The sequence below is a fragment of the Cebus imitator genome, unplaced genomic scaffold (assembly GCF_001604975.1).
Source record: "Cebus imitator isolate Cc_AM_T3 unplaced genomic scaffold, Cebus_imitator-1.0 Scaffold50, whole genome shotgun sequence".
Lineage (NCBI taxonomy): Eukaryota > Metazoa > Chordata > Mammalia > Primates > Cebidae > Cebus > Cebus imitator.
This window is the reverse complement of record NW_016107365.1, coordinates 4,481,339-4,503,682: the sequence shown is the minus strand read 5'-3', so window position 1 is coordinate 4,503,682 and position 22,344 is coordinate 4,481,339. Positions and strand designations below refer to the sequence as shown.

The 22,344-nt window shown below is 36.0% G+C and overlaps 1 protein-coding gene across 6 annotated transcripts in view; it reads left to right on the top strand.

Annotated features, from left to right (window-relative positions):
- The window catches only part of FAM169A (family with sequence similarity 169 member A), a 78,694-nt gene that overhangs the window by 20,947 nt on the left and 35,403 nt on the right, over nucleotides 1-22,344 (top strand). For 3 of the 6 annotated variants that reach the window (XM_017527647.2, XM_017527649.2, XM_037738169.1), the window contains exons 2-5: nucleotides 2,671-2,805; nucleotides 3,873-3,972; nucleotides 4,969-5,054; nucleotides 9,702-9,873. In XM_017527647.2, coding sequence (XP_017383136.1) covers nucleotides 2,671-2,805; nucleotides 3,873-3,972; nucleotides 4,969-5,054; nucleotides 9,702-9,873 — 493 coding nt within the window. Of the gene's footprint in view, nucleotides 1-153; nucleotides 176-2,670; nucleotides 2,806-3,872; nucleotides 3,973-4,968; nucleotides 5,055-9,701; nucleotides 9,874-22,344 lie in introns of those variants that run through there. The other 3 variants (XM_037738171.1, XM_037738170.1, XM_037738172.1) reach the window with 3 other exon arrangements.

Genomic DNA, 22,344 nt, shown 5'->3' with positions numbered 1-22,344 from the left:
TAGAGCTAAGGTCTCACTATGTTGCTCAGGCTGGTCTCAATCTTCTGAGCTCAAGTGATCTACCCCTCCTTGGCCTCCCAAAGTGCTGGGATTACAGGCATGAGCCACAGTGCCTGGCCTCATGGAAATTTTCAAGAGTAAACAAATCAGAATACTCTCCACAATGCATTGATGTGTCTCTTAAGTTTCTTTTAATTTACATTTTTTTCTATCTTTTTTTCTTTAAACTTCATGTCATATATTTGGAAGAAACTGAGTTATTCTAAATTTGGTTGATTACATACTTAAGGCATCATTTAACATACTTTTCTGATGGCTTGGTTAGATTTAGGTCTGATTTTCTTGTTGCATCACATCAGGATGCAGTAGGGTTGTCTCGCTTTTAGTAAGATTGATTAGGCTGTGTGTATAGACCTAACAGAAGTGACCAAGTATGCCTACCAGAAAACTCATGCAGGAGTGCTCATAGCAGCTTTATTTTCATAATTGCCAAATACTGGAAATAGCCAAATGTCCATCAGCAGTAGAATGGGTAAATAGGTTAACTGATAGATGCAACAACATTCATGTTTCTCACAGAAGTAATGTTGAGTGAAGAAAGTTAACACAGTAAAGAGCATACTGAATAATTTCAAATATAAGAAGTTCAAAATGAAAAATAACAAAAAAGAAGTTCAAAATGAGCAAAATTAATGTCATTTAAAAATAAGATAGACCAATGAAATAATAGTACCTATTGAAAAAGTCTTTTCCCTGCCAAATGAGATATCTCCATTGTTAATCAATTTCCATAGATATGTGTATTTCTATATTTTGTTCCATTTGTTTATTCACATGCCTGTATCACATTGTTTTAATTATAGAAGTTTTATAAGATGTTTTAATCTCTGACAGGGTGCATTCTTTTAGCTATTTTTGCTTGTCTGTTCTTTCAAATTAATTTTATAATCAGCTTTTCTTGCTTGAGGAAAAAAAAAATCTTAAAGGTGTTAGGATTGCATTAAATTAATTAGATTCTTTTAGGGAGATCTGGTGCTTTTATGATGCTGAAGCTTTCTTTCCAAGAATGTGGTTTCTCTTTCCTCTTGTTCACTTTCAGTAATGTTTTGTAGTTTTCTGCATATAGATTTTGTATTGTTTCTGTTGTTGAATTTAAGCCTATTTTGATTTTTGTTGTTGTAAATGAGATCTTCATCTCTATTTCTTTTTCTTTTTTTTTTTGCCGCCCTCATCCCCTTATTTCTTCTTATTTGTTATGTTATGTATATGAAGACCTGATTTCTGTATGCTAATTTCATGTTCTATTTTACTAAATTTTCTTATGTTTGAATACTTATTTTCATGGATTCTTTTGAATTTTTCAGTTAAGTATATTATTTGCAAATAATAGATACAATAGTTTTTTGCTTCTACCCTACTCTCACCCAAGTTACTATGCCACTAATTGCTTTCTCTTTTCTAATTGCATTGATCTTTGTCTACATAATGTTATATAGTAGAGGAGTCCTTGTTTTTCTAACCTTTAGTGGTAAAGCCTTTAGTGTTTCCCCATTAAAGACCTGGCTTAAAAAAACAAACAACAACAAAAAAACTGAGCTATATAGGCCCGGCACAGCGACTCAGTGTCGGTAATCCCATCGCTTTGGGAGGCCAAGGCAGAAGGATCGCTTGAGCCCAAGAGTTCAAGGTTACTTAGAACCATGATTGTACCAAAGCACTTAAGCCTGGGTGGCAGAGCAAAACCCTGTCTCAAAAAAAGAAAGGTATATGTGAGAAATGTAATTTATATACCATAACATTCACCCATTGCAACTATATAATTCAGTGACTTTTTTTGTTTGTTTTTTTGAGACGGAATCTTGCTCTGTTGCCCAGGCTGGAATGCAGTGGTGGGATCACAGCTTACTGCAACCTCCGCCTCCTGGGTTCAAGCATTTCTCCGCCTCAGCCTTCCAAGTAGCTGGAATAACAGGCGACCACCACTACGTCCAGCTATTTTTTATATTTTTAGTAAAGATGGGGTTTACCATCTTTACTAGCCTTGTCCAGGCTGGTCTGGTTTACCATCTTTACTAGTCTTGTCCAGGCTGGTCTTGAACTCCTGACCTTGTGATCCACCTGCCTTGGTCTCCCAAGTACTGGAATTACAAGTGTAAGCCACTGTGGCCGCAGTGATTTTTTTTTTTTTTTTTTTTTTTTGAATTTATATGATGTTTTTTTTTTTTTTTTTTTTGAAATTTATCAGGTTGTGCAGCCATCATCACAATCCAAATGTAGAACATTTTTGTTATTCTAAAAAGTTCCCTTGTGTTCTTTTACAGTGACTTTTATGTTGAGCGGTTTATGAGAGTATATTTGTTTGTGTATTTTTGTGTGTCTGTACATATAAATATGTCTTATACCTGTGTGACCGTATTTATTATCATTTAATGAAGTATCAGTTTATTTCATTGCCTGTTTTTAATATAAATGAATAATGTTTGAAAGTTTTCTTTTTGACATACGTGGTTAAATCAGTAGTCTGATTCAAGTTGTAGTCTGTGGGCATAGTGAAACAGAAAAACCTTGTTACAATAAATATGGAACATTGTAGTAAAATTTATTTTCTCTGAGTAAAGGAAGATGGCATTTCATATTCTCAATCGTGTTATTCCATGTTGTTTGTTAAAGAGGATGGCATTCCCTGTGGATATGCTGGAAAATTGCAGCCATGAGGAACTGGAAAATTCTGCTGAAGATTACATGTCAGATTTAAGGTGTGGGGACCCTGAAAATCCAGAGTGTTTTTCTCTTCTCAATATTACGGTAAGGTGCTCTGCAGTGATTGTCATCAATCTTTTCAGTCCAATTTATACATGAAATAAATACCCTTTTTTTTTTTAAAAAAAGTTACTTTAAGTGTTAATCATTCATTTTTGTAATCTACAGAAATCTATTCAGTAAAATGGGTAAATATTAGTTGATCAGTTTTTAAAAAGACGAAAGTCCATAGGTTATTGCTGATTGTCTTTATGTCTTTAAAATTATATGTGAGAAGTTCACCAGTTTTGCTAAGAGTGTTTACTATATTTGAGCGACTTCAGAATTACTTTAGACTTGGAATTTGTGAATTTAGAAAATTTTTTTAGTTAAAAAATCAGTAAAACTATATTACAGATTTTTTGTGCCATGAATCTTTTCTTCCTTTTTCTGAAAAAGTAACATCAAATTTTCTAGTCAGTAAATCATGATATTTTGTGATAGAAAGATCACTAGACTTGGAATTATTAGAGTTTAATTGTGAACTATAGTGGACCAATTCCTTAACCTCTCTAGGCCTCGGAGTTTTCTTCTGGAAATGACTTAAAGAATTTTTTAAAGTCTTCCCCAGCACCAATATTTTTATAATTCTCTGAATTGTTATCTCTAAATAGGGAATAAGTGTTGGATTAAATGAAGGCAAAAAAAATGTTAAAGCATATTAATAGCAGGTATCTTCCTGGAAAAATTAATTTACTTGACTGCTTTTTTTTTCTTTAAAACTAGAAAATGGAATATGTCTTCCTCAGTAGTCTAAATAACAGATGATAAATTATAGTTGTTTTTAAATGACTTGATGGGCCATATTGTAGCTTTGGTTTTTATTCTATTTGGCTAGAACTTAGTAATATTTATTGAAACAGATTTTCATATTTTCCCCAAGAGAATAAAATTATTCCAAAAGGAAAGTCTATCTGATTTACTTTTTTTTTTTAGAGACTAGAAATGTCTCCTATAAAATAAAGTTATATAATTAAAATTAATGTAGGAAAAGTTTACCACTTTGATAAAAGATTTTTTTAATGTGTTTTCTTAACAGATGTTCACTAATCTTTATTCATTTGTCATTTTAGATTCCTATTAGCCTGTCAAATGTAGGCTTTGTACCTCTTTATGGTGGAGATCAGACCCAGAAAATTCTTGCTCTCTTTGCACCTGAGGATTCACTGACAGGTCTCTTTTTGCTTAATTTTTATAAATTAAGGAATTTTTCTACTGTTAGAAGTGTATTAAAAAGGTAGCTACGTGAAGGAATTTGCTTTTTATAAAATGCGTTTCAAATTGTAATTTTAGGAAAATGTAATTCTTAATTGCTTATGGTTAAATGTTTGATGGATGAATGTATTGGTCTGTTCTTACACTCTTATAAAGAACTTCTTGAGACTGGGTAATTTATAAAGAGGTTTAATTGACTCACAGAGCCAGGCGTGGTGGCGCATGCATGTAATCCCAGCACTTTAGGAGGTTTAGGCAGGTGGATCACCTGAGGTCAGAAGTTCGACACCACCCTGACCAACATGATGAAACCCTGTCTCTACTAAAAATACAAAATCAGCCGGGCATGGTAGTGCATGCCTGTAATCCCAGCTACTTGGGAGGCTGAGGCATGAGGATTGCTTGAACCCAGGAGGTAGAGGTTGTAGTGAGCCAAGATCACACCATTGCACTCCAGCTTAGACAAGAGTGAAACTCCATCTCAAAAAAAAAAAAAAAAAGAAACAAAAAATTGACTCACAGTTCTGCATGTTTGGGGAGGCCACAGGAAACTTACGATCACGGCAGGAGGGGAGGCAGGCATGTCTTACATGGTGGCAGGCAAGAGAGTGTGTGTGTGCATGTGTGAAGGAGGAACAGTCAAACATGATAAAACCATAGATCTCATGAGAATTCCCTTGAAAATGGCATTGGGGAACCCCCTGCCATGATCCAATCACCTCCCACTGGGTCCCTCCCTTGACATGTAGGAATTATGGGGATTATAATTCTAGATGAGATTTGGGTAGGGACACAGCCAAAGCATATCAGTGAAATAAAATAAAAACGGTATAAATGAGGCTACAAAGTACAATATTACTATTTGATAAAGGTTTATATAGATACTCTGAGCCTTATTAAATCTAAAAGTGTACTGTAAAACTTAAGTGTTAATGATTATTTATTCTATTTTAGCTGTGGCACTTTACCTTGCTGATCAGTGGTGGGCTATTGATGATATTGTGAAAACATCTGTTCCTTCAAGAGAGGGGCTTAAGCAGGTAACAAGATCCTCTAATTTTGAGTGTTTCTTTTAGGTCATTTCACTGTGTTTCCTATAAATAGTGATAGGTTTTGAAGTCATAGACCTCTTCCCCATTTAAAAATAATCAGATTGTATTAAACCCTAGAGTTTCATTCTTATGATGAAGCCAGTGTTCAGGTTGGGCTTCATCTATTTTTATGTAATTCTAAAAGTATCTGAGATTGAGTGAGGAAGAATGAATACCTATAGGTTAGTTGAGCTTTGGCTGCCTTTATCCACTTTAGCTTCTGATTTTCTTATTTGGTAGAGGAAAAGGTAGTTTGCTTAGTTTGATTGCTTAGCTTCTGTCTCTAGGAAACTTGTTTATTAGTAGGGCCTCCTCAGGTGATCTATACATTGTTCCTAACAGTGGAATGACCAGGTTCAGGAGCGAGCAAGCTTCCAGCCTCTGCAAGGTTATGGTAGAAGCCAGCCAACTGCAGAGTGTTGCCAGAAGGAAGCTGGTTTTCATGCTAGAGATGAAAGGGTTGAAGAGGGATCTCTGGTGCTCTAGTTATTGGAGGATAAATAGGATAGGATGTAGAAAATCCATAGGAACCAAGATGTAACATACTTGAGGGGGCAGGGCGTAATAAAAAAATGATGAGATCTTTGGTGACTGGAAGAGCGAGATTTACAATAATATTGGAGAAATATGAAGCTGACTTGGTAGAAGGGCAATCAACTTTGCTTACTTAACAAGAATACTGAGTTTTTGGAGAAGCAGTACTATTCATTAACTAAGTGTAGTGTTCCTTGTTAATTAATCCTAAAATGAAGAGATGAGACCCTTGCTGAAGAGAATGAATTTTTTTTTTGAGACAGAGTCTTGCTCTGTTGCCTAGACTGGAGTTCAGTGGCAGGATCTCGGCTCGTTGCAACCTCTGCCTCGCAAGTTCAAGTGATCCTGCCTCAGCCCCTCTAGTAGCTGGGATTATAGGCATGCGCCACCATGCTTGGCTAATTTTTGTATTTTTAGTAGAGATGAGTTTCAGCTAATATTTGTATTTTTAGTAAAGATGGGATTTTGCCATGTTGACCAGGCTGGTCTCAAATTCGAAGTGATCCACCTGCCTTGGCCTCCCAAAGTGCTGGGATTACAGGTGTGAGCCACCATGCCTGGCCAAATTTTTTTTTTTTTTTGAGATGGCGTTTCGCTCTTGTTGCCCAGGCTGGAGTGCAATGGTATGATCTTGGTTCACCGCATCCTCCGCCTCCTGGGTTCAAGCAATTCTGCTGCCTCAGCCTCCTGAGTAGCATATGCTACCACGCCTGGCTAATTTTTTATGCTTAGTAGAGACAGGGTTTCTCCATGTTGGTCAGGCTGCTGGAACTCCCGACCTCAGGTGATCCCCCAGCCTTAGCCTCCCACAGTGTTGGGATTACAGGCATGAACCACTGCGCCCGGCCAACAGTAGAATGAATTTAACAGAAATATATACGTATCTTGGTATTCTTCCTTTAGAATGCTTCTTGGATAGGCCAAGTCTGAAAAATATTTTCAGTAGCAGGGTGCCAGCTACTGTTCATTTTTTTGTGGGCAATTGAACCAATCAGAAGAAACAAGGAAAGCATATCAAGAAACTTTGATGCCTTGTCCAGTTCACAGAAAAGCAAAACTTAGGGGCAGGAGCAGCAGGAAAAAAAGTTGGAAATCCAGGATAGGAAAGTGAGAAAGTTGCAGGCTACTAGGGTGTTTATTTCTTCCCTTTGAGTTGGGAACTTTGAAAGAGATGGGAGGATATGAGAATAATACGCTTAGTATTGTAAAGTATTAGTAACTTTTGGATATTGCATTAATTCTTCAATGTGCCTTAAGATTCCCAGAGTGATAGGCCTATTTGCCGAAGGCTAGGAGAATGTGTATACCTGGTTATCAGCCAGTCTGATAAGAAACTTTGAACAAAAACTGAAGGAAAGGGGGAGTTAAATCCCTATATAAAGCTGTAACATTGGAAGAGTAGATAGCAATAAAGAAGGATAACTTGTTCTCAGGAAAAGTTCTGATAGTGAAAGGAAGTATGTACATTAAGAAAATAAACATTCTGATGTGTTTTAACATGACAGAGGTTTGACACATGATAGGTATATAGGCTAAAGGATGGAGAAGGGAAAATCTTACTATGATGGTATATTGTAGCTTTTCCTATTCAAGTGAAGAAACTATAAACCTCCAGATATGACTTGGGAAAAGAGGAGGAGTCACAACCAAAAATAAGACCATAACCGTTTGGACTCCTTCAGCCTTAGTTACCTTAGGGACAACATTCCCTCGTTTTTTGTTGACACAATCTCACTGTCACCCAGGCTGGAGTGCAATGACGTGATCTCAGCTCACTGCAATCTCCACCTCCCGGGTTCAAGTGATTCTCCTGCCTCAGCCTCCCGAGTAGCTAGGACTATAGGTGTGTGCCACCTTGCCCAGCTAATTTTTGTATTTTTAGTAGAGACAGGGTTTCACCATGTTGGCCAGGCTGGTCTCGAACTCCTGACTTCAAGTGATCCACCTGTCTTGGCCTCCCACAATGCTGGGATTACAGGTGTGAGCCACCATGCCTGGCCTACATTCCCTCTTAATTTGAGAAATCAGTGAAGGGGGACTGCTATTCCAGTCAAATCCTGGCTGATAAGAAAAAATTGGTTGGTAAAGTTACAGGAGGGAGTAACCATTTTTGTACTTAACAAACACATGACTCTGAGCAAGTGACTTTATTTTTATAAACCTCTCTGTACCTGGAACCTGATGCTCAATTATGTGGAAGGAAGGCCCTCAGGAGCATGCTGCAAAACTTTGTCCTTCTGTGTCCTTTATTTTGTCAGTGACTTAGGGGAAGACATAGATGGGATGCTTATCAATTCTGCATGTCACAGTGCTGAATGGAGGAGCTAATTTGTGAAGGGCAGAATTAAGAATCAAAGAGAAAGCTCTAACATAATAAATACGGAGAAACGTAATACCTATAGGTTCAAAAAATTAACTATACACCATGAACACCAAACTGAAACAGCAGTACATATGAAAAAGTATTAGGCTTTAATTAATTCACAATAAAATCCAGATAAGCAAAAAAGCTAATACAGACCTTAAGTTTATACTGAAAAGCCCCATTTTCTCAGCAGTACCTTCAAAATGTCTTCATGATGTCCATATCCCAAACATAAAGAGAGATGTTACGAATCTGGAGCAGTTTCAAGAGAGAGAACTATAATGACAAGAGTACCCCAAATTATGTTAGATTAGCCTTTTCCTTTATTTATTCCCATTTTTAACTTTGGCTTGAAATTTAGGGAAACATCATGGCTATCTTTTTATAGGCTATGTGGCTGCAGAATATCAAAATACAGTCTTTGAGAAGTAGATTTCAGCTCTGAATAAGGAAGAATTGTTAGAACCATGCAAGGAAGGAATGGGTTGCCTTGGAAGCTATTGCTAGTCAGCTGTTATTTCCTGTGTTTGGTATATGAGATCCCCTGCCAGGGGTATTTTTGAGAGTAGTGTATATATTTGATCAATCTTTTCTCTATCCACTAAACTAATTAGAGGCTGAACTTGTTTTCCTTTAAGAGACGTGGGAGAAAATAGACTTATGTACTTTTTTTTTTTTTTTTGAGAGGCAGTCTCACTCTGTCACTCAGGCTGGAGTGTGGTGGCGCAATCACAGCTCACTGCAGCCTCACCCTCTTGAGCTGAAGTGACCCTCCTGCTTGAGCCTCCTGAGTAGCTGGGATTACAGGTGTGCATGGCCACACCTGGCTAATTTTTGTATTTTGTGTAGAGACGGGATTTCGCCATGTTGCCCAGGCTGGTCTCAAACTCCTGAGCTCAAGCAATTCACCCACCTTGGCCTCCTAAAGTGCTGGGATTACAGGTGTGAGCCACCCCACTTGGCCTGTGTATGACAAAATCTCACCATTTGATATCAGAATGTTCTGAGTGTTGGTGGGGTCCCTGTGACCGTCTAGCCCTGTGTGTAGGAAGTGAGGCTCTGTTTCTGTTCTATTATTGCCTCAAGTGTGTTTTTATTAGATTTCTTTGGTGTCCCTGTCTTTGTCGACAGCAAAGATAGGGCTGTTAAATGAACATTTTACCAGGAAAAGATGAGACACATTTCTTTCCCAAGAACATAATTATGGCTTCCCTCACCAAATGATGTAATTGTTCTTAAAGTGTTCAGGGGATAACACTAAGTTTTTTTTTTGTTGTTGTTGTTGTTTTTCTTTTTTTTTATAATGTGGAGACTGAAAAACAGTTGAAGTAGTTTACTATAGTGAGGGCTGTGATTAGGGTTGGTGAGACCCTGGATCTGGGCAGCTAGAAGCAGAAAGAAGATGGCGAGACCCCAGATGCTGGGGATTGGTACATTGGGAACCTGTTTTGCCCAGCTTAGAATTTTGTCGAAAGGCAGTATTCTATGCATGTTATGTGTCTGTGGAAATGGATTGTAATCTGTGTGAATGATTAGTCTCATCTCTGTGGTAATAAAATGTTTTGCAAATTGTTTTAAATGTATTTGAAGTGCTTTGAATGCCAGGATGAGGTATGGGAGCAGGGAACAAGGTAAATAGCATCTTCTGATTGATACATATTATAACTACTGTGCCTGGTGTTTGACTCTCTTTGTAGGTGAGCACTCTTGGGGAGAGAGTGGTTCTGTATGTTCTGAATCGAATTATTTATAGAAAACAGGAAATGGAGAGAAATGAGATCCCATTCCTGTGTCATAGCAGTACTGATTATGCTAAGATTCTATGGAAGAAAGGAGAGGCCATTGGGTTTTATTCAGTTAAGCCTACAGGTGAGTCTTTAAAAGTTATTTAAACTATGTACTATGGAAATCTCCATTTTAGACCCCTCCAACTGTATCAATATCTCTGTTAAATTAATCTCTAGCCTGTGAATTGAGGTTTTACTTCGTATTTTTTGACGTACTTTGATTCTACCATCCTATGAAAGTGAGGATTGTTGGGAAAGTGTTTTGAAAAAAACAAAATAAACATTTGATCCAGAAGATTTCTCCACATATGTGGAGACGTGGTTGTACATTGGACCTCATATTTGTCTGTCTTCTTGCCCTCACATTTCCAAAAGTTGTTGTTACCTTGACTCCCGTTGCTGCTATTATTACAGGCTCCTCTAAAACCCCAGTCTGCCTGTGGCCCAAATGCATAGCCTGTTTCTGCATAGCACACCTGATTCAGCCTGACATATGAAAGAGCAACGTGGCTAATTACCAAGAAAAACAAAATGCTTTAATATATTTAGTAAATGCAAACAGCTTTGAAATTGTTACTCTAAAGTTTGTGTTTCTGATTGTAAGAGGCTATCCTTAAAAAACTAGTGCAACCTCATATCCGCTTTACTTGTCGTCCCATTCATTTAGCTCCCTAGAGCTGCTGGAGCCAGGAAGCTCTAACCTACTTACTCTGTGTGCACATACAACCCACACCTTGTTACCACCAAAGAACAAAGTCTGTCTTGTTCTGCACCTTGACCAAAAGACCTTTGACGGAGAATACACTTAGCATCTTTTTTATTTCCATTTCAGATTTTCCAAACTTAGTTCTTCTGGTCACATCCAGTTTAAAGGTCCTGTCAATTTCACTGCTGATTTGATTAACAGTTGTAACTGATACCTTGATCCTATAATTAGTACACATTTGTGATGAGAATTAGTGCATATAGTTAATAAAAGGAAGGTCATTTTTTCCTAAGAATAAAAAACAGATGTGCAGTTTAAAATGTTTTTTCTTGAGGTAAACACTTTGGGTGCCTTTTGTTGTCTACTTTGTTCTTGTATAAATTTGAAATAGAACCAGTAATTTTTGTAACTTTAGAAAAATACTGATTATACATGGGAGAAGGAGTGTTCAATTGAAGTCTAGTGTGCATTGCAGAAAAGCGTCACTTTGTTGTTTTTAAATGTTTTCATGTTTGAAGTTGGGCTGTGAATTAATTGCTTTACACTTTATTTTTTATAGGACAATTCCTGTGGGAATTGGAGGCTTTTTGTTTCTAATACTGGCTCCAGTGGAGTTTCTTACCTGAAACTAGCTCATAGACTTTTGGAGCACAGTTAGTTCATACTTTTTTATTGAGGGCTTCTTTCTATGAAAGACACCCAAGTAAAGGGTACAGCCTTCCTATTTAGTATTTCTGATCAGTACTTAACTGCAGGAGTGTGCTCTTCCTCTTCATATGCATGTTGAGTCTCCTTCTTCTCTGGCACCTGGCCTCTATTTCTGCTTGTTCTGGGAGTTAACTATTTTATAGCCTCTATTTTCCAGGTGCTTCTGTGTCTGTCACTTTTAGCACCTTCCATATTTCTCTAATTGTCTTACATTTTTACAATTTATTTTAGTTATTTTCCCTTGTAAGCTCTTTCATCTACCGGATAACAATGTGGAATTAGGTGTGCTTATACTAGCCTTTGAATCAGTAGCCATTTAATTCAGGCTAGAAGTGTTTTTTCTCCAGAGGAAACCTAAACATAATTTAAATACTTTAGAGAAATTGTCCAGAACAAATACTAAACACTTTGTGATAAAAGTATTTCTGATATGTGTGTGTGTGTGTGTGTGTGTGTGTGTGTGTGTATGTGTATATAGATATACACTTTTTATATGTAAGTATAAAAGTATATATTTATAAATTATATAAGTATGTAAACATACATAAAGCATGTATTTATATAAACATATATTTCATGTATATATACTGATATATATAATTCTTTTTTCTACACCAGTAGCAAAAAGATAAAATATTAAGATTTGTAGTTGAATGAAAGTCTTGTGAAATCATTATTTATAATGTTAAAATTAAATAGCAAATCAGTTTATGGGGCTCTTAGGATATAGAATAGCTTTGATAGAAAAGGAGACTTTATTTATGAGATCAAATTCTAGTACAGTACAATGAAATTCAAATAGCTACATAAATTCTTTTTTGCCTGAAATAAAGACGTCACTGTGAGAGACTTATAGTTTGTTTGTTTTTTGGGTTAGGTAGTTTTGTTATAAAGATATTTGGTTTTCTTGATTGCTTTTTCTACTGATTTATTTATTTATTTATTTATTTATTGAGACAGAGTCTTGCTCTGTTGCCAGGTGCTAGGCTGGCGTGCAGTGGTGCAATCTTGGCTCACTGCAACCTCCGCCTCCTGGGTTCAAGCAGTTCTCCTGCCTCAGCCTCTGGAGTAGCTGGGACTACAGGCGTGTGCCACCACACCCAGCTAATTTCTGTATTTTAGTAGAGACGGGGTTTCACTATGTTGGCAAGGATGGTCTCCATCTCTTGACCTTGTGATCCATCCTCCTTGGCCTCCCAAAGTGCTGGGATTACAGGCATGAGCCACTGCGCCCGTCCCATTTTCTACTGTTATTTTAATTTAATGAGCTCATTATTCCTTTAAGGTATTTTTCATTTTTTCTCATTATTTATATGATCTTTTATACTTTCAGACAATTCTCCAAAAGCACCAAATGTTTCAAACTAGTCTCTCAAATGAAGTTAAAAAAAAAAAAATTCAAGCAAAATAGTGTTTATTTTGCAGTTGAAGGAAAGATTCAGAAAATAGCTGCTTGGGATTCCTAAATTTATCTTAATTTATTGGTAAAATAAGTTTTTACTTTGATCAGCAGTTGTTTACTTAATATAATTGATTCTTTCATCAGATATTTTTGAAAAAGAACATAGAGTGAGATTGAAGGTATTGTCACTGCTTTCAAGTCATGGGTAATTCCTGAGATCTGTTCGTATCTCATAATGTTTTTGGTTATGATGGTTGGTTCAAATCTGTGCTTAAGCTCTAGAGAGGATGGAGAACAAAGAGAAGCAAAATGATTTACAATTTAACATATACCACACTTGTCACAAGTCCAGGAAAGTGAAATGATTCATAGGAAATTTGAAAATATACAAGTTGAATATCTCTAATCTGGAAATTTGAAATCCAAAATGCTACAAAATTTGAAACATTTTGAGTGCCAACCAGACCCTCAAAGGCAATGCTTGTTGGAGCATTTCAGATTTTGGATGTTTGGATTCGGGTTGCCCAACCGGTAAGGAAAATGCAGATGTTCTGAAGTCTCCTCAAAATCTGAAATCCAGTCACTTCTGGTTCTCAGCATTTTGCGTAAGGTTTATTCAATCTGTACCTTAGTTACTCTCTATTGTTTTTCATTTGCATACATCAAGACTGCTGATGAGTTTGAGCTTGAAGAAATTATTAATGAAATAGTTGGAACAGCTTATTCAGACAAGTCAATCTATAGAAACTTCCCTGTTTAGTCTACTGTACAACTCAGAAATTATCTTAAGACAAGATCAGTATTAGTATCAAAGATTTGGGGTTTTCTTACAGTATTGCCATTAACTTCTAAGTTGTGTTTCTTAAAACTATCATTTATTAAATAATTTTAGCAATAATAGTAATTTAGGGCCTATATATTGCCATTGTGGTGAGTGGTATAGTTATTTCTAGATGGTGAATTTCTAGATGTTTCACATTGTAACATCATTGATATTTTTGCTATAATATTTTTTTTGTCAGTCTGTTCTTTTAGTCAACTTACTAAGCATAACTCCAAATTACATTTGTAAATAGTATACTTTGTAAGTTACAATTCTAAATATTTGAAAGTCATCTATTTACAATGAAAGCTATGCCTACAGAGCAACCAGGAATTTAATTCAGAATTATCTAGAACCTGTAAAAACTGATTAAGGGCTGGGTGTGGTGGCTTACGCCTGTAATCCTAGCACTTTGGGAGGCTGAGGTGGGTGGATCACCTGCGGTCAGGAGTTCTGGTCCAACCTGGCCAACATGGCAAAACCCATCAAAAATATAAAAATTAGTTGGGCATGTGGCACATACCTGCAGTCCCAGCTACTCGGGAAGCTGAGGCAGGAGAATCACTTGAACCTCGGAAGCAGAGGTTGCAGTGAGCTGAGATCATGCGTCTGTACTCCAGCCTGGGTGACAGAGCGAGATGCCGTCTAAAAAAAAAAAGAAAAAAAAGGAAAAGAAGAAAAAAGAATAAGAATTAAAATCGTTTCTGAGAACAGAGGCCATTTCTTAAGTTATAAAAACCTACACCCTTATTTACACTGTTTGCCTTCTTAGGATTCAGAAGGAAAAATAGTGTATCTTTCCTTTAAATACTGGTGGCACCATTTGAGGGGAAACTTAGGAAAATGAATGCATACAAATGGAAAATAAGAAATACAAGAGATAAAGATAATTGCTTGTAGTGAATTTTTGAATTTTTTGGCTTTGCTTTCTGAAACAGATTTGGAAACTACCTAGCATATAATTTCTCCTTTAATTCCTTTATTGTGAGAATTATTTCAAATTTTTAACAAGTTATGGTTTGAGAGATAAGAATTGAGTGATTTTATTTCTCTTTTGTTACATTAACCAGCTCTTTCTCATTGTATTGCAGTATTTGATAAGTAAACTGTAATATATCTCAAGGATATAATATAGTCATTTTGTTTTCTGTCAATTGTGGGGCTCACAAATAGAATATAATTTGTTTTTTAGACAAAACAAACTGCTTTTGGGTAGCAGTTTACCCTGGAAAAATGTCTGACAATACCTCCTTTTTTTTTTTTTTAAGAGAGATAAGCATATTAGTTAACATCTTCCAAAACTATTATAGTTGAATATCCTGTTAAGAAGAGACACCTGTTCCCTACCCCAAATCTCAAGAAAAAATTGTTTCCAGGTAGAGCTATAAAACTTTATATTCTCTGTATTTCAAATCAAATTCTATTATTGAAAAAAATACATATAGACTAACTTAAGCTTTTATCCTGGTTATCTTTTTGTTTTTAATTTTTATGAATACATAATAGTTGTACATATTTTGGGGGTCCATGTGATCTTTTGATATAAGCATACAATATGAAATGATCAAATCAGGGTAATTGGGGTATCCATCTCTTCAAATATTTATCATTTCTTTATGTTAAAAACATTCTAATTCCGTTCCTCCAGTTATTTTGACATATACAATAATTATTGTTAACTATAGTCACCTCATTGTGCTACTACGAAGTGCTGTAGGATTCATGCACGTTTATAATCATTCCGCTGCAAAATATTAGCAAAATTTACACTCCAGGAAGCTGCACTATAGAATAACTCTGTGGCTTTATAGCTTCTCCAAATGCCTACAAGATAGTATTCAGACAGTTTTGAGGGATGATGACTTTTCCTTTCCTTGTTTAGTCTCATTACAAGTCTGTTTTATGTGTTTCTTTTTTGAGATGGAGTTTTGCTCTTGTTGCCAAGGCTAGAGTGCAATGGCGCAGTCTCGGTCACCACAACCTCTGCCTTCTGGGTTCAAGTGATTCCCCTGCCTCAGCCTCCTGAGTAGCTGGGACTACAGGCATGTACCACCATGCCCAGCTAATTTTTGTATGTTTGGTAGAGATACGGTTTCACAATGTTGGCCAGGATGGTTTTGATCTATTGACTTCGTGATTCATCTGCCTCAGCCTCCCAAAGTGCTGGGATTATAGGTGTGACCCACTGAGCACAGCTGGGTTTCTTTCTTTCTTTTTTTTTTTTTTTGAGATGGAGTTTTGTTCTTGTTGCCCATGCTGGAGTGCAGTGGCGTGATCTTGGCTCACTGCAACACCTGCCTCAAGTTCAAGTGATGCTTTTGTTTCAGCCTCCCAAGTAGCTGGGGTTACAGGCATGCGCCACCATGCATGGCTACATTTGTATTTTTAGTACAGATGAGGTTTCTCCATGTTGGTCAGGCTGGTCTGAAACTCCTGACCTCAGATGATCCACCTGTCTTGGCCTCCCAAAATGCCGGGATTACAGATGTGAGCCACCGCTCCCAGCTGGGTTTCTTTTAGAGGGTCATTTTATTATTTTTTTGAGCCAGGGCCTTCCTCTGTTGCCCAGGCTGGAGTGCAGTGATGCAGTCATGGCTCACTACAACCTCAACCCCCTGGGCTCTACTGATCTACCTGCCTCAGCCACTCAGGTATTTTAGTTTTCCATTTAAGAAAACTAAACTTTCTTAAGAGTTTACTATTACTTTCCTTTGAACCTGTGTTTATATAACTTACTTCATACAACATAGGCTTAGCAACAGATAGAGACTAGATCTGTGTCATAGGAAAGTGGCAAATTACTGCTTATCTTTGACCCACGTGGTGCCTTGCATTCATAAGAAACCATAGATGCTAAATCCACAAATACCTTTGTCTTACAGCATAGCACTAAAGACTTAAGGGAAAGCAATTGAAAGATAATTGAAAATGCTCATGGTTGCAAAATCAGATATTTTGTAGTCTTTCCATATGAGTACTTCATATGTAACAAAAACTTACCTGCAGAAATAGTTTATAAAAGGATAAAAATTGCAGAGAAAGCCTTTTTATGACACAGAAGAGAGTGTAAAAGAAGAAAAAATTGTTTTATACTAAGTTTTACAATAATTGTTATACTAAGTATTATGTACTATTTTTTAGTTTATTTAGGACACCATTCAGAATTTATTGACCTCAGTCATAGAACTTTGTATTCAAAGTCTGTGTAAGTTGTACATGTACTCTTGCAAAGTTTTCTCAGAATTTTATAGTGAAAGTTTGGATGGCATGTCGAGGAGTTGACATTGCTAGTGGTAGACAGGGTATGGCTATAGTGCTAATGCTTTGGTTAAAGACGTTGGGTTGAACACATGCATCAGCCTCTACTCTCTTGCAGCACCACCAGAATGACACTAAAGACATTTTTAAACAGCATAAATCCCAAATTACAAAGTGAATAAGAGGGGAGTGTAAGAGCAACAAAATGTTATAATCTGGTGAAAGGGAATATAGTAACTGAATCTTAAGATGCCATTGCCAAAGGCAGGAAGTACCATATTTATATTGCAGAACCTTCAAAAGATTCAGTCATTGTAACACTGGGTGCTTCTGGGAGGTGGAGCTTTAGAAAAGGATTGGCTGAAAGTTCCTTCCCTAATGCAGCACCGCTGGACAGTTGCCCCAGCCTTGCTCTGGGAAAAGACATGCTCCTGTGGGCACATGAAGGCTTTCAGGTATGGTGGCAGCATTTGTGTTAGGGAATAAATTATCTTCCTTCTCCCATTTTACAAAATGAAGGTATATCTTTCATCTAACCTTAATCTTACTAATCTGGAATTGTAAAAAGGTCCGAAAGTCCCATTTTAAAAAAGGAAAAAGGAAGGTAGAAAGGGGGCTCTAAATAGTTTTGTAGTAGTAGTGGAAAAAGTGACTGAATATAATTAGGTAATACTCTTTTGTAAGTCAGGTGGTTTCTATTTCTTTGTTTTCAACAAAAATGAAAGAGGATTTAATTGACTTGTGTTTAATAATGTCAGATTATTAAATATAATTTTTTGTAATAGATCACTGTGTGATATGGGGCATTTAACCAAGGGTACTTCCATTGCTATAATGAAGGGTTTTCTAGTTCCTTCTTATTTGAACAAGGTTCTTTAGCACTTATATCTATAAAAATAAAATAGGAATAGGATTGATGCTGAACCTTGTCTCATTCTGGTAGTAATTCATGAACTCATAAACCAGTTAAAAAATGATGAGCTCCAGGCTTGTGTCTGTAATTCCAGTACTTTGGGAGGCCGAGGCGGGTGGATCACCTGAGGTCAGGAGTTCATGACCAGCCTGCACAACTTGGTGAAACCCCATCTCTACAAAAAAAATACAAAAATTAGCTGGACGTGATGTCAGGTGCCTGTAATCCTAGCTACTTGGGAGACTGAGGTGGGAGAATCACTTGAACCTGGGAGATGGAGGTTGCAGTGAGGTGAGATTGTGCCATTGCACTCCAGCCTGTGTGACAGAGTGAGACCCATTTCAAAAAAAAAAAAAAAGATCTATCTCATTCATAGGTGTATTTAAAATAATATTTTGGTTGTTTTGTTTAGTAATTAGTTTTCCAGATATATATAATACATTTGTGTTTTGATTGCTTATATACTAATATTATAATAATTCCAGATTTCTTTTGGATCGATACTTAGAACATTAGGATCACAAGAAGTTTTTAAAATTTATATTTATGTACAGATATATTCTTGTAGGGGAAAATGAGAGGATAATCAATAAACTTCCATGCATAAAAATATTACATCAGAATAACATTCTGTGGAATAAATATCATAGCAATATTAGTGCAAGGAGAAGAAGGAACAGTGTAAAACTGTGTTAAGGAATAGTTTGTTCAATGGATGGTAGCATTTATCACATTGATTATTGTTTCTTGAGTCCATTTGATACATTTAAAAGAAGGATGCAATAGTTTTTTTTTTTAAAAGTCAAAATTATTTATTAACGCCAAAGGGAAAAATGGTAAATTTATACAGAGAAACCTGGCAGGCACCATGTTAACCAATAGATTATAGTTAACATCACCAGTAATAAGACATATCAACATCATGTACCCCATGATACGTGATTTACTGAGAAGGACACAGTGTCATTCTGTAGGATTTTGCCCAGAATTTATTATCTCAGTTCATTTATGAGAAAACATTAGACAAAGCCAAATTGGGAGAGTTATTCTATAAAATAACTGACAGTCTCCCATAGTGTCAAGGTTATGAGTGACAAGGGGAGATGGAGGAATTATTAAAGACCAGAGTTTCAGGAGATAGTAAACTAAATGCAGGAAGGAGTTCTGGATTGGATTCCGAAACAGAAAAGAACATTAGTGGAATAATGTGTGAAATCTGAATAAAGTCTGTAGTTTATCCAATAGTATCATAGTATCATAGCAATGTTAATTTCCTGGTTTTGATAAAGTACTTTAGCTATGTAGATGTTAACATTAGGGTGAAGGATATATGGGAGCTCTTTGTAATATCTGCAAGTTTTCTGTAAGTGTGCAGTAATTTTTAAAATAGTTTTTGAAAAGTCAACATTAACAGTATTTCAGAAGTCACATCCTTTGTAATGATGCCTAGATGAAAATTTTAGATATCACAAAGATGTGTGAATATATGGCATTTCAAAATTATTTTAATGGCTACATGAGCAAAAATGGAGGAATTGGAGGAATTTGACTAGGCCAAAAGAAAAAAGAAACTAAAAATACCAGCATAAGTGGTTCCCCTAGGAATGGCTCCAGCCAGATCATCATGCGGTGAAGTTCATTGCCAGCAAGCCCCCTCATGTACACAGAGCTTCTAATTAGCTTTTTAATATCTCATTCTTAACTATGAACAGATAGTCATAGGTAAGGAAGGCCACTGATGTGAAAAATGGCAATCAAAGCAAAAGAGAATAAAAGAGATTTGGAGGAGAAGATAATGCAAAAAATTGACCCTTAAAATTTTGGAAAAGTTAGTCATTGCGTTTATGAAATAAGAACAAGATATATTAACAGAATGTTTATAAAGCTCTTAGAAACTAAAAAGTCCAATACAAGTAAGATGAAGTTGAGGAAATTGATCAGAAAGGAGAGCAGAAACAAAAAACCCTAAATGATGGTAAATGGGAAGAAAAGATAAAATTAGAAGAATCATTTAAATAATAGATGTTTCAGGAGGAGAGAACAGAAATTGGAGAAGAAATTACCAATGAAATAATTGGTGAACATTTCTCGAACTGTAAAACACACATTTCCAGATTAAAAGGGCCCATTGAACATCTATTACAATGAATTAAGATATAATCATACCAAGATTATTAGGAAATTTCAGAACATCTGGAATAGAGGAAAGAAAGGGTAAAATGATTTCCAGTGTATTCTTTGCCCAGTCAAATTATCAATAAAGAGGGAGAGTAAAAGAAGGAAATGTCTAGATTTTCAGTCTTAAAACAATTTACCTCTCACGTACCCCTTTTCTGGAAGTGAGTAGAGTTTGTGCTCTACTAAAGTAAGAAAGTCAGTCAAGAAAGAAAGATGGGATCAGAAAACTAAGAGAGGAAAGAAAGGAGATCCCTAAATCATAACTATGTCAGTTGTGGAGCTGCTGTATGTTATAACTACTAGCTTTATGTGGCTGTTTAAATTAAATTTTAAAATTCAGTTTCTCAGTCATGCTAGCCACATTTTAAGAGCGCAGTGGCCACACATGACTAGTGGCTACTGCATTGGACAGAGTAGATACAGAACATTTCCATCATTGCAGAAAGATCTTTTGGACACCACTTTTCTAGAGATTGACTGATCAAGATTAGAGCAGATCAGAAAGCACTAGGACATTGATTTAAGAAGATAGAATTATTAGAATACTGATGTGTTTTAACGTATTGAGATAAGATTTACACAGTTACTGGAGACTTTGGAGGATAAGAGAGATAAGTTAATAGTAGCAAGGGAATTCAAAAAGTACAAGAATAAAGAAATATTCATGGTATACTATATGGCTCAGTTGTCAAAAGCATTTCTATAATCATAATGTAAATACTGAAAATGGATCTAACAAGCAATTACAAATTACTATTTTGGGGTGTTGGGTTTTTTGTTTGGGAAGTGTGTTTATGGTGGAGTTGAGATTGGGGTGTGTGAGTGTATCTAAGAGCTAAATTATCACCTTCTAAGTTCTAGCTATCTATGCCTAAAATGGAAAAATCAAGAAATGGCGATCAAGAAGTATCGTAAGTTACTTAGAGAAGTAGAAGTAAATACCAAAAATATAGCTAAATGACTTCAAAGTGGCTGCTTTTGGGATGTAGAAAGTGTGTTTGTGTATGTGGATCAGGAAAGTGGTCACAGAGCTGCATTTTTTTTTCCTTAAGTCTTATATGACTATCATATTCCAAGCAATGTAATAGATAATTTTGATTAAAAACAAGAAGTATATGTTTAAAAAAATGAAGCTATGTCCAGAATGTAATCACTATCTACCACAAAACTAGCTAAACTTTATAAATCCTTACGGGCCTGGAATGATTAGGGCTATCTGTTAAAGGGCTATGCTAACTAGAAAATGAATGAAAAAGTCTCATACAGGTATTAAAATAACACAAAAAAAATCACTGGTTAGTTCAGTGGAAGTTTTGTGACTTTTGGCTTATATCAAGAAGTATATAAAGATGCAAATTTGTATAAATAAGATACCGTATTTTGGTGTAGGCAAGCTCAGAGAAAAAATAAAATTGAGGTCACTATCAGCCACTATGTTTTTGAAATACTCATTGTTATTTGACTTCAACTGTAAATTGCCTTGATCCAATCTGAAGACTAATATTTTGGGGAAGAACAATCTAGTCAACAACTGTAAGTCAGTTTAGCTCACTACTGAAGGGATTTATGACCAATACCAGGAAGTATATTTCTGGTTTTTGTAATCATTTGAGATAATTTGTAATGGAAGGATTTTTTTTTGTGATCCAGCTACTAGGGAGGCTGAGGCAGGAGAATCATGTGAACCCAGGTGGCATAGGTTGCAGTGAGTTGAGATAGTGCCATTGCATTCCATCCTGGGCAATAGAGTGAGACTCTGCCTCCAAAAAAAAAAAAAAAAAAAAAAAAGTATACAATTAAGTTTTTAAAAATACATTCACAGAATTATACAACTCTTGCAATAACTAATTTTAGATAATTTTCATCCCTCCATTAAAGAAACTTTATTTATTAGCAGTCTTTCTCCGTTTCCTCCCCATTCCTAGGTCCCAGTGCACAACCACTCATCTATTTTATATAAATGGAATCATATAATATGCAACTTTTTGTGTCTGACATCTTTTGCTTAGCATAACATTTTTAAGTTTTATTCATATTGTAGCATCTATCAGCAATTCATTCCTTTTTATGACCAAATAATATTCCCTTGTATAGATATCTCAGTTTTGTTAGTCATCAGTTGATGGACTTTGGGGTTGTTTCTGTTTTTTGTTGTTGTTCCTATTTTGAATAATACTTATAGGAACATTTGTGTACAGTTGTTTGGACATGTCTTCACATCTCCTAGAGTATGTAGTTGTGGAATTGCTGGGTCATATGGTAACTCTGTTTTGCCTTTTGAGAAACTGCCAAATTGTCTGCCACAGGGGCTGTGTCATTTTACATTCCCACCAGCAATGTGTGAGGGTTGGTTTCTCCACCTCTTAGCTAACACTTGCTATTTGTCATGTTGATTATAGTTCACCTAGCAGATGTGAATTGCCCGGGCCATTGTAATTTTGATTTGCATTTCCCTAGTGACTAAGAATGTTGAGCATTTTTTCATGTGCGTATTGGCCATTTGTATGACTTCTTTGAATAGAAATATTTATTCAAATCATTTGCTTTTTTTTTTTTTTTTTTTTT